Source organism: Mustela erminea, chromosome 12, assembly GCF_009829155.1.
Source record: "Mustela erminea isolate mMusErm1 chromosome 12, mMusErm1.Pri, whole genome shotgun sequence".
Taxonomy (NCBI): Eukaryota; Metazoa; Chordata; class Mammalia; order Carnivora; family Mustelidae; genus Mustela; species Mustela erminea.
In genome coordinates this window covers 5946959-5962280 of record NC_045625.1, presented here as the reverse complement: position 1 = coordinate 5962280, position 15322 = coordinate 5946959, and the positions used below count along the sequence as shown (strand labels likewise).

The following is a 15322-nucleotide window of genomic DNA, read 5'->3' as shown; positions in this document are numbered from 1 at the left end:
ATCAGTACCTTATTTTTTTTGATGAAAGGCCATAGCTTTCCTTTGGATTTGCCACCAAACTTGAGCTCTGGTTTGCCTTCTCCTCGGGAATTCGAGAGGCTGTTATCCGACACAGTGCGTTTCATCGGCTGGGTGTAATCCTCAAATTCGATGTCCCCGGGAGGCTCAAACCCGGACTTATAAGCTTCTATTACCAGTTGGGAATCCTGAAATTATAGCCATCAAACACAAATGCATTCAAACACGTGCGAATACTTTTTACACAACGAATTATGATGGCCCCATACACAGGCTATCGTAAAGAACTTTATCTCTATAGTTATCTACAGAATTATATCTACATTGATTGGTAACAGAGTTTTTCTAATGGTAGTTTTTTAAAGATTTTATTTATTTATTTGTCAGAGAGAGAGAGAGCACAAGCAGGCAGGGTGGCAGGCAGAGGCAGAGAGAGAAGCAGGCTCCCCGCTGAGCAGAGAGCCAGATGCGAGACTCGATCCCAGGACCCTGGGATCATGACCCAAGCCAAAGGCAGATGCTTAACCGACTGAGCCACCCAGGCGTCCCAATAGTTTTATCATTAGAAAGAATAAGCACTATTTGTAAAGCTACAAGTCTAGCTGGATGGGAAGATACTCTCAACAGCCATTTTTCTGCAGCTGGAGAAACAAATATTAAGTAAGAAGGACTCTGCTAAAAGCAGAGAAAAAAGAGCCACTGTTAGGCACTTCCCTTGAAAAATACAGTAATACAAAAGTCTGGTTCTCACCAGGAGTTCTTAAGGTAGTTTAGCATACACAAAATCAAATCAAAGAGTAGGTAATCTCTATCACTTCTTTGGTTCATAGTGGTTCAGGGATATTAATTTTAATAGATATATAATGATATAATATATAAAAATAAATATATATAATAATATAATATATTAGATTATATTTATTCCAGGATTTTCCCTTATGGATACATTTGTTCTTAGACTCTCCCCCATCCGCATGCAAGCTCTCGTCTGTTTTTCCTCTGTTGTATCCCTAGACCGAGATGGTGCCGGTGAGAACCGTGTGCAATAAATGTTTGCTGAAAAAATTCAACGAACCGAATGCCTACCCCACAGGCCCCTGAGTCCAAGCACTCTGCTAGGAACTCTGGGTGCTACACCTTCTCAGGGTTTGTCTGTGGTACAGACAAACGTGTAAGGCAATCATAACCAGAATGTCATAGATAGACAGGCAGATAGATACGTACATAACGCATTACAAAAGCACATGTGATTTGTAGTAACAATTGAAACCAATGATCAACTGACTTTAAAAAAAGGACACTACAGAAGACCATATGGAAAGATCTCAATTCTTCATATAAGCCCACAGTCGGTAGGGCATATAGCTATTTTAGTTACCCCTTACTCTGGAGATGGGCCACAGACTGCCAACTGTCTTCCAATAGCCAACTGTCTTTTCTTCTCAGGAATAGGAACCCTGATTTTAAGTTGCACACCCTGCCACCTACCTGAAGGCTTCATTCCCCAGCCTTCTGGGCAACAGGAGGTGGCCACCTAAGTTTTGACCTCTGAGATCTCTGAGATGCAGCCAGGATGGTGTGTAATTTTAGGAAGACTCTTTAAAGGGATAGCACGGGCCTTTCTCCATATTCTGCTTTCTGGAATTTGGATGTGATAGTCGGCGCTCCAGAAGCCATGGAGAGTTTGAAGGTCACACCATCCAAAGCTGTGAACTAGGAGGAGCCTGAGTCCCTGAGAACTTACAGACCAGCTGTCCATGCCGGCGCTGAGCCCTCTGCCTGCAGACATCTTTTACGTGAGAGGAAAAACAAACCGCCCTGTGTAAGACACCACTGTTCCCGTTACGGTTAAACATAGGCAAGCAGGTTCAGATCTACAGGCCCAGGTGTGCCAGTGACTCACTGATGTGCTCTAATGAAAACATGGTCATTTGATATAAACGGAAATTAACCATACACAAATAAACCAGTTTGACCTTTTCAGTAACCACGTGATTCTGAGACTGTATCAAGGGGCAGACGGGACATCCAGTTTGTTGGAGAAGGGGCTGACAGAGCTGGGAGGTTTCTGTCCTTCTGTCCCACTCAAATAATTATTCAATCACCTCTTTCAACTCTTTGCTCAAATGTAACCTCTTGGTGGAAGAGCCAGCCCCGTCCCCTCTGGCACTTTCTAGCATTCTTTCCTACCTCACTTTCCCCCAAATGCTCATCCCATTTGCACACTCTAAAAAAGAGATTCTCATTTATTTTGCTATGGTCTGTCCCTTGAGAGTGAGTGAGTGAGTGAAAGGATTCGAACATTGCCAGAAACAGTTCTTGTTTTAGAAATAAAAAGCACAAGGTGGGGCGGGAGGGGCTTAAGGGAAAGTACATGGCTTTGGAACCAGATGGACACATTCACTATGTGGCCCTGGGCAAGGCTGTCACCTCCCTGAGTTCAAGGTTCTCCTCGGTGGGTCGTGGTGAGCACACCATGCATGGAAGGAAGTAGGTGTTCAGTAAATGTTCGGGGAGCCATGTCATGAAATACCATCAACGTTTCTCAAGATGAAAATTTTGAAGGAGGACATGCCAGCAACTAAACACGAAGACGTGGAGATAACAAGTGTGTGAGCAAAGAAAAGCTACACTAAAAATAGCAAAGATCAAAAGCAGCAACACCACAGCTAACTTAGCTACGAGCTGAACCTGCACAAGAAGATAAACTCGAGACGCACCATGAGAACAGAGCAGGATGTCTGGAAAGAGAAAGGGAACGTGCCAGGAAAGATGATCTGCATGGATTAAGAAATATCTGACCCTTGAATTCTCAAAAAAGAGCAAAATGAAACATTCATTCAAGGAAACACCTGAAGGAGGCTGAGGGAATGAGCCATGCAGATGTCTGTGGGAGGAATACTCCAGGCAGAGGGAACACAGCAGGAGCATACTTGGGAGTTTCTTTTTTTTTTTTTTTTTTTTTTTTTTAAATATTTTTTATTTATTTATTTGACAGAGAGAAATCACAAGTAGATGGAGAGGCAGGCAGAGAGAGAGAGGAGGAAGCAGGCTCCCTGCCAAGCAGAGAGCCCGATGCGGGACTCGATCCCAGGACCCTGAGATCATGACCTGAGCCGAAGGCAGCGGCTTAACCCACTGAGCCACCCAGGCGCCCTACTTGGGAGTTTCTGAGGAACAGCAGGCTGCTGTGGCCACAGCACGGGGGAGAATACAGAAGAGGTGACATCAGACAGATAAATGGGGAGGGAGCGTGTTCCAGATCGTTCAGGGCTTTGAGCCCACAGTGGTTCTGACTTTTCCTGTAAGATGGAAGCCCACGGAGGTCTCTGAACAGAGGAGACACGTGATCCTACTTATTGTAAAGGAAGCCCTCTGGTCTCTCTGTTAAGAATGGGGGGTGGGGAACAAAGATAGGGAGACATCAGGCATCTCCTGCAGTAATCCAAGCTGCTCCTGCACAACCCAACTCGTGGAGATCTTGGATCAGAAGGGTAACAACAGAGGAGGTAAGCTCTGTGGGGTCTTAATGTATTTTGGAGGTAAAGCCAAGAGGTAAAGCCAAGATTGGCTGATAAATTAATGCAGGTGTCAGAAAAAGATCTTGACTCCAGAAGGATGGAAATGCCATGACGGAGACAGTGAAGACTATGAGAGGTGCAGGTTCGGCAAGACAGATCGGGAGCTCCCCCTTGGGTACACTGAGCTTGAGGAACGGAGTAGAATCCAAGTGGCGAAGCCACCTGGCAGCTGAATGTATGAACCTACCGTGGAGGGACAGGTCCAGGCTGGGCATGTGACACGTGTGATTCAGAGATGAGATGGGACTTCACGCTCCGAAAGTCTATGGGTCACTCCAAGGAGCAAATGCATAAAGTACATAGGTTCAAGATCAATGCCCAGAGGTGCTCCCAAGTTAGATGTAAGAAGAAGAAGAACAAGCAAAGGAGACTGAGTCAGTGAGGGGAAAAGCCATCACAGTGTGGCTTCCTGGGACTCAAGTGAAGGAACAGCAGGTAGGAGAGTGGTCGAGTGGGGACCGGTGCTGCTAACAGTTTAAGTTCTTGAATAAGAACTTGAATGAAGACCTAGAAGAGACCCTTGGATTTAGCATGAAGGTCATAGGTGAAAAAGAATGATCAGTGATAGAACAGGAAAACAAGTCTCCCATAATGGGAGAAATGTCCTGTAAATCTAGGGAGCTCACGATTTCCCAGATAAAACTGATTAAGGGAAACCATCATTCAGACATGATCTTGTAAAATTGTGAAGTTTCAAGGAAGAAGATATTTCTAAGCTTCTAATATAAGAAGTTAAAATCAGGCTTGTTTTGGGGCACCTGGGTGGCTCAGTGGGTTAAAGCCTCTGCCTTCAGCTCAGGTCATGATCCCACCATCCAGAATAGAACCCGAAGTTGGATTCCCTGCTCAGAAGGGAGCCTACCTCCCCCTCTACCCCTCCCCCTGCTCATGCTTTCTCTCTCTTGAATAAATAAATAAAAATCTTTAGAAAAAAGAAAAAAATGACTTTGTCTGAAACGGATGATGAAGAGATGTCCGAAATCAAAGTAACAGTGGCAAGAAAATGAAAAAAACCGGACTGCCTGGGGGCATGACCAGTCACATGTGTCTCAATCAAGACATGTGTTCAGCATAAGGAAAGGATGGTTTGATCACCTGCGACTCCTTCTTAGCATAATGTAGTTTTGTGGGGTAAACACCATTAATTAATAAGCACTAGAAATTTTCCCCAAAAATGTTAGCTGAAATCACTGAAGAAGGAAGCTCCAGGTTAACAGATGTTAATAAAATAGAGATCAGGGAATCCTAAAATAAAATAAATAAATAATGCTTGCTACTAGAACCATTCCTCCTACAAACACTTATTAGTTAACACGTTTGAAGTATTTCTGCACATTGGGTCGATAATTATTTTTTTACACAGATGGCCTTAAATATGGTAATACACCTAGAACATCCTTAGAGGAATGAAGAATCTATACGCTAAGGCATGTTCACAGGAAAGATGGCTTTGATCTCTTGCCTAGACTCATTTTAAGACGCTCTTACGACAAATAATACTTATGACATTGCTTTTTCTTAGATATTTGGTTTTGCAAATTAATAAAATGTTTGTAAAAGCCTATGCTGGTGTCCTAGCTGATATTTTTGTTGAGGGAAATAGGTTTCTAGGAAAGTAACCCAAATGAATGATAATGGCCATGAGTAGTGTTCTCAGACAGAGACGACAATGTCCCGAAGGGGACATGTGGTAACATCCAGAGACACTTCTGACCGTTACAACCAGGGAAGGGTGCTAACAGAATTTGGTTAGTAGAGGACACAGGTGTTACTAACCACCCTGTAGCACTCAGGACAGGCCCCTACAGTAGAGAATTTTCCGGCCAGCAAAATGTCAACAGTGCCCTACAGAACCAGATCCCGGCATGGGGGTAACTCGGCCAACTGACCATTCTGCAATGGCTCAGACTTACCTGTGTTTTCTGGAAAAGAAATTCAGGAGCTACATCCAGAAGACTGAGGGCACAACAGAACACTCGAAAGTGCTGTTACTACTGCTGCAAAGTACTCGCGAGCCCTGGGAGGAGCCACCCATCTCGAGATGATTCGCTGTGGACGGCGGCGAAGAAACAATGGAACCAGAAACCCTTCGTTGTAAATCATGTCCAAACTGGAATACTTACGTTCTTCTGATCGATGGACTCCGCTGCCTTCACGATTTCATCCAAGCACTTCCCAATGATGGGGATCACCTGCCGATCGACCTCCGCGTACGTCTTCATCGACTCCCCGATCCTTACTATCCTCCTCTCCTCCATCTCCTGTATTTTCTGCAACATTAGATTTTGCACGAAATTAATCGGGTCCACTGTGACTCACGGGAATTGTTTGCAGCAGTACTGTCACCTCGAGCAAATCGTCTGGGATGGGAACAGCCAGTCGGTAGGGTTGGAGTGGATGACTGGCTCCCTCTTCACTGGCTGCACACGTATGTTAGAGTGGTCAGGCTGTCCAAATGTGTACCTTCCAGGGTTCCTCTCCAATTTCAGAGAGAACCCCAAGCTCAAGTGCTTCTATCACTGATGTCACTTGGGGACACACCAAACATCTCCCTACCTTTGATTGGGGTAATTACTTTACCAAAAGCCTGGTGTTGGTTAATGGTCTCAACCCAACACGGGCTGAGAGGTAACTAGTGTATCTTCCGCCTGCGAGCTGGAGGCTCTTGTATGCAGTGGGTGTAGACACGAAGAAGCAAATACTTGTTACTCTTTCCACAACCGGACACAAGTGGTGAAAGATTCCCAAAGTGGGAGAACACGTCTCCAACTCTACTCATGCCATTTCTGACAACCTAGAGTAGCCCAAAAGAAAAACAATCCAAAGACAAGGACTGTATTTGTTCAAATCCTGTAACTGTATGAATTCTATTAGGACTCCTAAAATTAAGTTGGCATTTTGTAATCTGAATGCTCCTTTTAGCAAAGAGGGCGCTAATCTCAGAATTGCACTTCTAAGACTGGCAAAGAAAGGCTACAGGCGTGAACGGAGGACAACTGCAAAGGTCACTGATTGACCTTGACATTAATATTATATATAATAATACAAATTATAATATGTAATATTATATTTCATCTTATTGCCAGTCAATGCCATATATAGATATCTATAGATATCTATCTATATAGATATCGATATCTATATATATATAGATAGATAGATAGATATCTTTATTTATTTCTTTTCTTTTTCTTTTTTTAAGGAGGCGCCAAGCCCAGATCAGACCCCAACACAGAGCCTGAACTCATGACCCTGAGCTCAAGACTTGAGGTCAAGAGTCAAATGCTTAACTGACAGAGCCACCCAGGCACTCCCTGGATGCTTCAAAAGTGGCTTCACTTGGAGGGAATTTAGAATTCTGTATATGCTCCGAAGGTAAGCCCAGCCATCAGGATTCCAAAGACACGAGTCTCTAAAGGCAAAGCCGATCTGAGAGGCCTGAATGACTTACCTGAAATATGTTGGGGATGTGAGTATAGTAATACTCGTGCTGCTCGTGGTTGAACTTCTGGAGGATGGATGAGTAATCGGCTTTGCTGTCCTCTGCCATCTGGTGTCGTACTTGAGCCTGCTGTCGCGCCTTGGGGCAAAAAATGAGAATACCCCCATGTTTACATAGGATAAGAGTCTAGAATTGCAAACCAGAGGGGTCTGCAGTCCACTTTACCTCCAATGTGTTCTACCGGGCAGGTGTTATTTTCTAGAAATTGTTTGGAATTTGAATTTCGTTTAGGTAAGGTTGTGTACCCTAGTTTTTCACCAACCCTACCGTTCTGTCTTCACTTGGCATCACTTTCTAGTTTGACCCAAGTGTCTCTCTTCTTTATTGTCTGCCCTTGGCCCAATTCACATATTTATCTTACCTAGGTGGGCCTTGTGGAAACCTATGCTTATATATATATTTTTATGCTATGTACATATATTTTATATTATATATATGTGTGTGTGTGTATGTATGTATGTATGTATATGTATGTGTGTATATATATATATTTTTCCTTTTCCTTAAGGAGGGGATGAGGGAATCTATTAATTTTTAAAAAGATTTTATTCATTTATTTGAGAGAGAAAGAGAGAGAGTGCACAGAGAAAGAGTGAGAGGCAAAAGCAAGATTCCCTATTGAGGGACACCTGGATGGCTCAGTCATTAGGCATCTGCCTTTGGCTTGGGTCATGATCCTGGGGTCCTGGGATAGAGCCCCGCATTGGGCTCCCTGCTCCCTGCTTCTCCCCCCTCACTCCCCCTGCTTGTATTCCTCCTCCTGCTTTTTCTCTGTCAAATAAATAAATAAATAAAATCTTAAAAAAACAAAACAAAACAAAAACTATTCCCTGCTGAGCAGGAAGCCCGATGAGGGGCTCAATCCTAGAACCCTGAGATCATGACCTGAGCTGAAGGCAGATGCTTAACAAATTAAGCCACCCAGGGGCCCCAATCCATAAATTTTTTTTATCCAATTCTCAGTGGGGTTCATGAATTACAAAGGCACAGGAGCCCTGATCTAAACAGACCTTTCTAATAATCTCTGCAATGTTTATTATTTTAAAATTATTTTTATTTATTATTTTTAAAGATGTTTATTTATTTATCAGAGAGCGAGCGAGCATGAGCAGAGGGAGAAGCGGGCTCCCCACTGAACAGGGAACCCGATGCGGGACTCGATCCCAGGATCCTGGAATCATGACCTGAGCTGACGGAGATGCTCAACTAACTGAACCACGAGGGAGTCCCTATTTTTTTTTTTTTTTTTTAAAGTAATCTCTACACTCAGTGTGGGCTTGAACCCAGAGATCAAGAGTTGCACGCTCCACAACTGTGCCAGGGAAGCATGCAGATGCTTACTTTCAGTATACATTTTTTTAAAGATTTTATTTACTTGATAGAGATCACAAGTAGGTGGAGAGGCAGGCAGAGAGAGAGAGGAGGAAGCAGGCTCCCTGGTGAGCAGAGGGCCCAATACGGGGCTCGATCCCAGGACCCTGAGATCATGACCTGAGCCGAAGGCAGAGGTCTTAACGCACTGAGCCACTCAGGCGCCTTGCAGAATTGATTTTAAAGCTTGAACAGAAAGCCTGTGAACTCTGACGTCATCTACAAATACCACTGATGGCTACGCTGGTGAGCCCACTGTGGACTCATCTAGCGCTTTGGATATGTTTTCAAAAATATGACCTCCTGAATCTCTAAATGACTCTGAGCTTCCTGCAGGGCAAAAACTAGCCCCTGCCAGATGCAGAAGTGGCTTGGCCTGCAGGTGACTTGGCTGGCTACCCCACCAAGCCAAAAACACAACAGGAAAAGGGCCTTGTTCCAGCGTAACTACAGGAACTTTTTGTTTCTTTCTTTTTCGTTTCGTTTTACTAAACCCACTCATATTTTATTTTTATTTTTTCAAAGATTTTTATTTATATTTGACAGACAGAGATCACAAGTAGGCAGAGAGGCAGGCAGAGAGAGGGGAAGGGAAGCAGGCTCCCGGCTGAGCAGAGAGCCTGATGCGGGGCTCAATCCCAGAACTCTGGGATCATGACCTGAGCCGAAGGCAGAGGCTTTAACCCACTGAGTCACCCAGGCACCCCAAACCCACTCATATTTTAAAAGGACAAAAAAGAACACCGACATGCTCAACAGGAAAAGTCGATGGCCCACTTGCTGTCTGATCATCGGTAGCGTCCACGACCAGATTTTGCACATCTCGGTGTTCTTTATGGTTTCCTGCCTCTGTGACTTGGAGGGTTCATCTGATTTTCACTTCCTTGACACTTTTTCACTCATCTGCATGACGGTGAAAGCCCAGCGTGGTCATTCACTGCTGCCGCCTCCATTCTCTTCTCGAACACTTCTCAGAGGTTAACCATCTAAATATTTCCAAACTGATTTCCTTATTACCTGAAGTTCAAACTTTGAAGTTCTCAAGGCCTTTCGGAATCTCAAAACCAGTTTTACCCCCTTCTCATCTCCCCTTGGTTAGTTCAATGGCCATATTCATCCTCTTTGTTGGCAGTCTTTTATTTTTTTTAAAGATTTTATTTATTTATTTGACAGAGAGATCGATCACAAGTAGGCAGAGAGGCAGGTAGAGAGAGGAGGAAACAGGCTCTCCCTGGAGCAGAGAGCCCGAAGCAGGGCTCAATCCCAGGACCCTGAGATCATGACCTGAGCCGAAGACAGAGGTTTCATAGGCTTTAACCACTGAACCACCCAGGCGCCCCTGATGGCAGCCTTTTAACTTCCTCCTATGGCCATACACTCTGGCTTCTGCTTCTACCGTGTCCACTAGTAACTATAATAATCTGGTCCCCAAAATGTTAAGTCCCCAGCTCCCCTCAAAAATCCATATCCTTCCAGTCTACACTAGCTCTCCTCTGTTTCAATCATAGCTTCCCCACCTACGTGCACACCATCTGTTCCCCTACCGCTTCCAACGCAAAGAGCCTTTTAACCCTTTCAACTACTTAAGAGTTTATCATGTATCACTTTGTTATGAATATGGAAAAAACAAAACAAAACAAGGAAACTCCGAGGTAGACCTCAGATTTCTAAAAAATTCTCTATTTCCTTTACAAAACTTCCTCAGAAATAGTCTTACCAAAATTCAAGGGGGAGGGGGTGGGTTGTTTCCTCATCTCCTCTGTAATAAAAGTAACAAGACAGGAGTCCCCTTATGTATTTTGGGGGAAATTATTCTAAGTTGCTGAGTTTTTTAAATAGTGTAAGGTCTGACACAGAGAGCAGAATGTCATCATTATGCATGTGTAGGTTTGCACGTACAGACCTACACACACACACACACACACACACACCCCACGAGCAGACACAAGCTTCCTGGCGATAAACCCATCATACTAACCACGGAATGTTTTACTCATGAGGACCGGCGGGCGCCCTGCTGGAGGTGCCCCACCACCCTCTGGTTGGAAGTGGCCATGGTCCTCTTCTCTCAGTTCCCCTAAATCTCGAATAATAATGTGTTCACTTGGGTTCTATAACCGCTTTCGTAAGCACATTAACTCATAACCATTTTGCGATGCCCTTTACAAGCTTTATCTGCAGTGATTCGGAGACCTAACCAGGGAGCCCCTAGACTGTGGAAGAAGCTGAAATTGGGAAAAACGTGTAGAACTCCAGCCCTGGAATGCTAGTCGAGTAGAAGAAAACAAATCAGACAATCAGAGGGAACAGGTCTACCTTTTATGTTAAAGAAGCATGATCTCTCTGCGAGTTTTTCTTCAATGCAAAAATGTGGACATAAGTGTATATTTCTTATAGTCTCTGTTGAAGTTTTTCTAGAGTCTTTCTCTTCCCCCCACCCCCTCTCACACTTAAAAGCAGTAAAATATTGTCACACATCAAATTCTGCAGGGCTGAGGCACGAAGACAGGACAGTCTTGTTCTCAATCCCAGCGTCCAGCTGCTTTGAATTAATACCCACTTTTGAATCCCAGGCCCAGGAATGTGCCATTGTTCTGAGCGAGTTTTACTATGGAAAATCTATTTTTGTTTAGTAAAGCTGTTATATTTATTTTGCAATGGAACCGAGAAAGAGTCTTTCTCTAAACCTAGGGCTGAGTCAGTTACTCATTAGAAATACATTTTTAAAAATATCTTTAAAAGGGCTTTCGAAAACTCTGGAGTAACCAGCAAGTAACGTGATACTTTGAGAGAGTGCATCAGTCTAAGGCTAAAGGAAGACTGTAAACATCACTCTTTCTCTCTCTGTTTAAGTCAGTCTAAAAATAGTGACTATTATCTTCAAGAGGTACTTCCTTCCCAGGCCACACCATAAGCTGTATCTTGCAATTAAATTAAAGTTCTCATTCAAAGAATACAGGACGCTGCATCTCAGAGCAACAAGACTATAGGGCAGAGGGAAGTTCAGAGGATTTTTTTTTTAATGAGTCAGTCATAGAATTTAGAGAAAATATTCTAAAAAAGTACAGAATGGCCACAATCGCCTAAGGCTGTAAATCACAGCCATCCTTGAATGAGATCTAGACCACTTTCGCCGTCAATCAGAAAGACCGAATTTAAACTTTAGAATTTCTTTGACAGACCCTTGGGAATCTCCCCCACATCAGTCCAAACAGGCCCACGTATGTTATCGCTTGGGCATGACTTCACTGACTTTTCACACCCTCCCCACTCCAAGTACTGCAGGAAGAAAGCTGGATGCCCCAAAAGGTCAGAGTTGCAGTTTCTAAATAAAGAAAACAATAATTTAGAAACTCTGTTGCAGCCCGATGCTTCTAAATCCTAATGGGTTTAAAGATAAAAATACTGTAATCCATTTAGTTAGTTAAATTTAGACTGTTAGCCCTGGCCAAACTGTGCTGCGACTTCCTGTCCAGTTCAGTGTTATTTTCTCCCTTAATGTTGCAGATATGAGGGGAGGAAGCAACGCTCGCTGCTGCCTGTCTCAGCCGTCAGGGGCAGAGGGCACAGGCGCCCTAAGAAATGTGTTCGCTCTCCAGTGGGGCACACGGTCGATTGGCTGAAGAAATTAGACACTCACGTCTCTTCTCTGGGCTGCTCATGGCTTTTGACCTTTTCACAGAAATGGTCAAAGATGCCCTGATTCCATTTATATATTTACTATAAATAAATAATAAGGTTTATTAATTTTTTGAACATGGCTGCAGACCTCCCACATTTTTATATACACGGTTGTTCCTTGAGTGATAAACCATTTCCTGCAGTGGCGTTCAGAGGTTTTGGAAAGCCATTCTTTTCCTTTGTTAAAAGCATGTTATATAGAACACATTTACAAGGCCCATCCTTTACTCCCCAAAATCTGGGGACAGCAGTGTGAAATAATTTACAGTTACCACTGGTATCTCCAATGACAGTAAAGGTTTTCCCGAGCAGCGGTACTTTCAATGTTTTATTTCATCATTATAATAAAGAGAAACCAAGTGTATTTTAGGCTGCATGGAAAAGGGGGCTAAATTGAGATTTTACTGGGAATTCATGATTTTTGCACCACTGCCAGGCTCCCCATCATTATTATCCAGTAGCTGGAGACGTGGGGCAGCTCCGGGTCTTGGCCGCCATCACTGGGATCCAGAAGGGTACACAGCCAGGGCTGGAGGCGCAGCAAGGATCCAGTGGGGCTCTTGGCTCCAAATTCACCCCTCTTCCAACTAAGCCACTGACTTAACATTGTGGATAAAACTGGGGAGCCTGGCGGGTTTAGTCGGTAAAGCAAGTGACTCTGGATCTTGGGGTTTGAGTTCGAGCCCCACGTTGGGTGCTGTAGAGATGACCTAAAAAAGTAAAGTCTTAAAAAATATATACAGTGGATACAATTAAACTAATAAAATTCAATAACCTGGGTTATCTAGCCTCTCTCTACCTTTAGTTCTTTTTTTCACCTGATTACAAAAATTTGCTTGCTGTAAATAATTCCAATTTACAGAACTGTGGGGTTTAGAAAGTCGAAGTGCCTGCCCATTTCATTCCACAGTCTGACAATCACTGGGAACATGACAACCTGGAGTCCTTAATTTGTGATCTGTGACAACACTGAGAGCAGATAAGGCAAGCTGGGGCAAGTCAATGGAAAGTTCCAGAAGAACAGCTGTAGTGATGCCACCGAATGACACCAGCACATTACAACGATGCCCCATGGACAGCTGGCAAACTTGGTGATTCTCAGAGTAGCAGGAGCTCCAACCGCCAGCTCACCCTTCCTTTGGCCACAGCCGGGTTAATGAGAAGCACACAGGCTTTGGCAGGGTGTGAGGAAGGAAGGGACCGCTGAATACTGTGACCTATTTTCTGGGTAGTTTTGAGACCCATAAAAGCAGCCACTGGTGGCCCCCCGCAGGGCTCCCTGCTCAGCGGGGAGCCTGCTTCTCCCTCTCCCACCCCCCACCCCGCTTGTGTTCCCTCTCCCGCTGTGTCTCTGTCAAAGAAATAAATAAAAGCTTAAAAAATAAAAAACAAACAAATTAAAAAAAAAAAAAAAAAAGCAAAAACCAGCAACTGGTAGAGAATCTCTGAAAACTCTATTTGGTTTACCGGATTTCTCTTTCGATTTGTCTGTAAAGATTATCTTTCCTAGTCCTTAACTCAGCAATTCTACTTCTGGGAAATTCATCCTCATGAAACCATTTTACTCGTTCATTCATTTTTATATTTATTTCCTTTTCAAGTCCTCTCCACACCCATCATGGGGCTCGAACTCACAAACTCCAAGATCAGGAGTTGTACGTCCCACCGACTGAGCCAGCTGGGCACCCCACTAATGAAATAAATCTTAAATGTTCACGAAAGATATCCAGCACAGTATTATTTATAATAGACAATAATTTGAAACAAATGCCCAGTAATGTCATTGGTTAAATATATCTCATACCCTGGCTAAGACGCAGACTATTACAAAAAACTGTAGAAGAGTATTTAATGATAAGAGAAAGTGAAAGCTCTATGTGGTTTAAAAACTTTTTTGAAGTTTCCAAAACAGTATTCATAGCATAATTTGATTATTATAAAAATAAAATATTAATAGTGATCACTGCTTCAAAGAGTGATTAAGGAATTCTATTTTGCCGGAAAGATTAGGTAAAGAAACGAATTCTAATGCTGAATTCCAAGAACTTAGAAACTGAAGATATATGGCTCGCCTTTGAGATTCAAAAAAAAAAAAGAAAGAAAGAAAAGAAAAAGAAAAAAAAAGCTCTAAAAAGATAATGTAGTAGGAGGGATACTAACAAAGAAAGAGATGAAAAAGTTCTCTGTCTAGAGCAATGTTGTTGTATGATAAATGGCATTGTTTAAATTTCCCAGCAAACTGTTGAATTTAGAATACATTTTCAAATTCAAGACTAAGAATGCATTTAAAAATTCCTATTCAGAACGGAGCGCTGGGAGTTTTTGTTGGAGCCTTCCAGGCCTGGGACTTGCCAAAACAATGAGTCTGTCTTTGATAAATTATAAAGGCAGCGAAAATACAAAACAGAGAAAAACTTCAAAATAAGTTAACCAAAGAAATATGCTTGAAATATTTCAGCAATTTCCTGATTTTTTTTTTCCTTAACAGTCTTACAACTTCTAGCCCCAGTATCGTAGGTTACTTTGGTGCACAGCCACTGAAACAGAAGGAGAGAACATGGGAAGATAGCAAGTGAGACCAGCATCTCAATCCCACATGGGCCATTCACTTGCTAAACAGTTTTAAGAAAAGGCCTTCTGTTCCCCTATACCCTGGTTGCCTCATTTGAAAAGTAGAAATTGAAATATCTATTTACTCAAGGTAAGTGACCATTTCTGCTAAAAGAGAAGCCAATGTTCATATTGTTCATCTTGAGGTTGGCAAAGCCCCAAGGTAGGTTGGTCAAAAATGCGGTATAAGCTCAGGGATCTTGGTAAAATATAAATCATGGTCTCTAAGACTTGTCTCCCTTCTTTTCCCTGGTTTCTAGGGCACTGTCATTGGCAAGAGACTTGAGTTCTCAGTTGTGGTAGGGTAGAAATTGGTGATCTCTTTCTCTTCTCCCTCCCCCCTTAATAACTGCACTCCAGAATACGACACTCATGAGGTTTCAGATACATATGGCTGAAAATGACAGCCTAGATTCTAGAAAGTTAATGCCCAAAGGATCACGGGATCTCTTATGGCTGTGGTGCTACGTTGAGGAACAAAAACACTGAAGGCAGTTCTGGAAAAGATCCATCCCTCAGAAGAGGGAAAAAATAGTCCTGTTACATTCCCCAGGGAGAG

General features: G+C 43.1%; 1 protein-coding gene across 15 annotated transcripts in view; it reads right to left on the bottom strand.

Moving 5' to 3' along the window:
- FNBP1 (formin binding protein 1) overlaps nt 1–15322 on the bottom strand; it is a 144016-nt gene that overhangs the window by 26908 nt on the left and 101786 nt on the right. For all 15 annotated transcript variants that reach the window (XM_032307776.1, XM_032307769.1, XM_032307770.1 and 12 more), the window contains exons 7-9: nt 7051–7179; nt 5723–5869; nt 9–206 (exon numbers count right to left, since the gene is read on the bottom strand). In XM_032307776.1, the coding sequence (XP_032163667.1) occupies nt 9–206; nt 5723–5869; nt 7051–7179 (474 nt within the window). The remainder of the gene's footprint in view (nt 1–8; nt 207–5722; nt 5870–7050; nt 7180–15322) is intronic.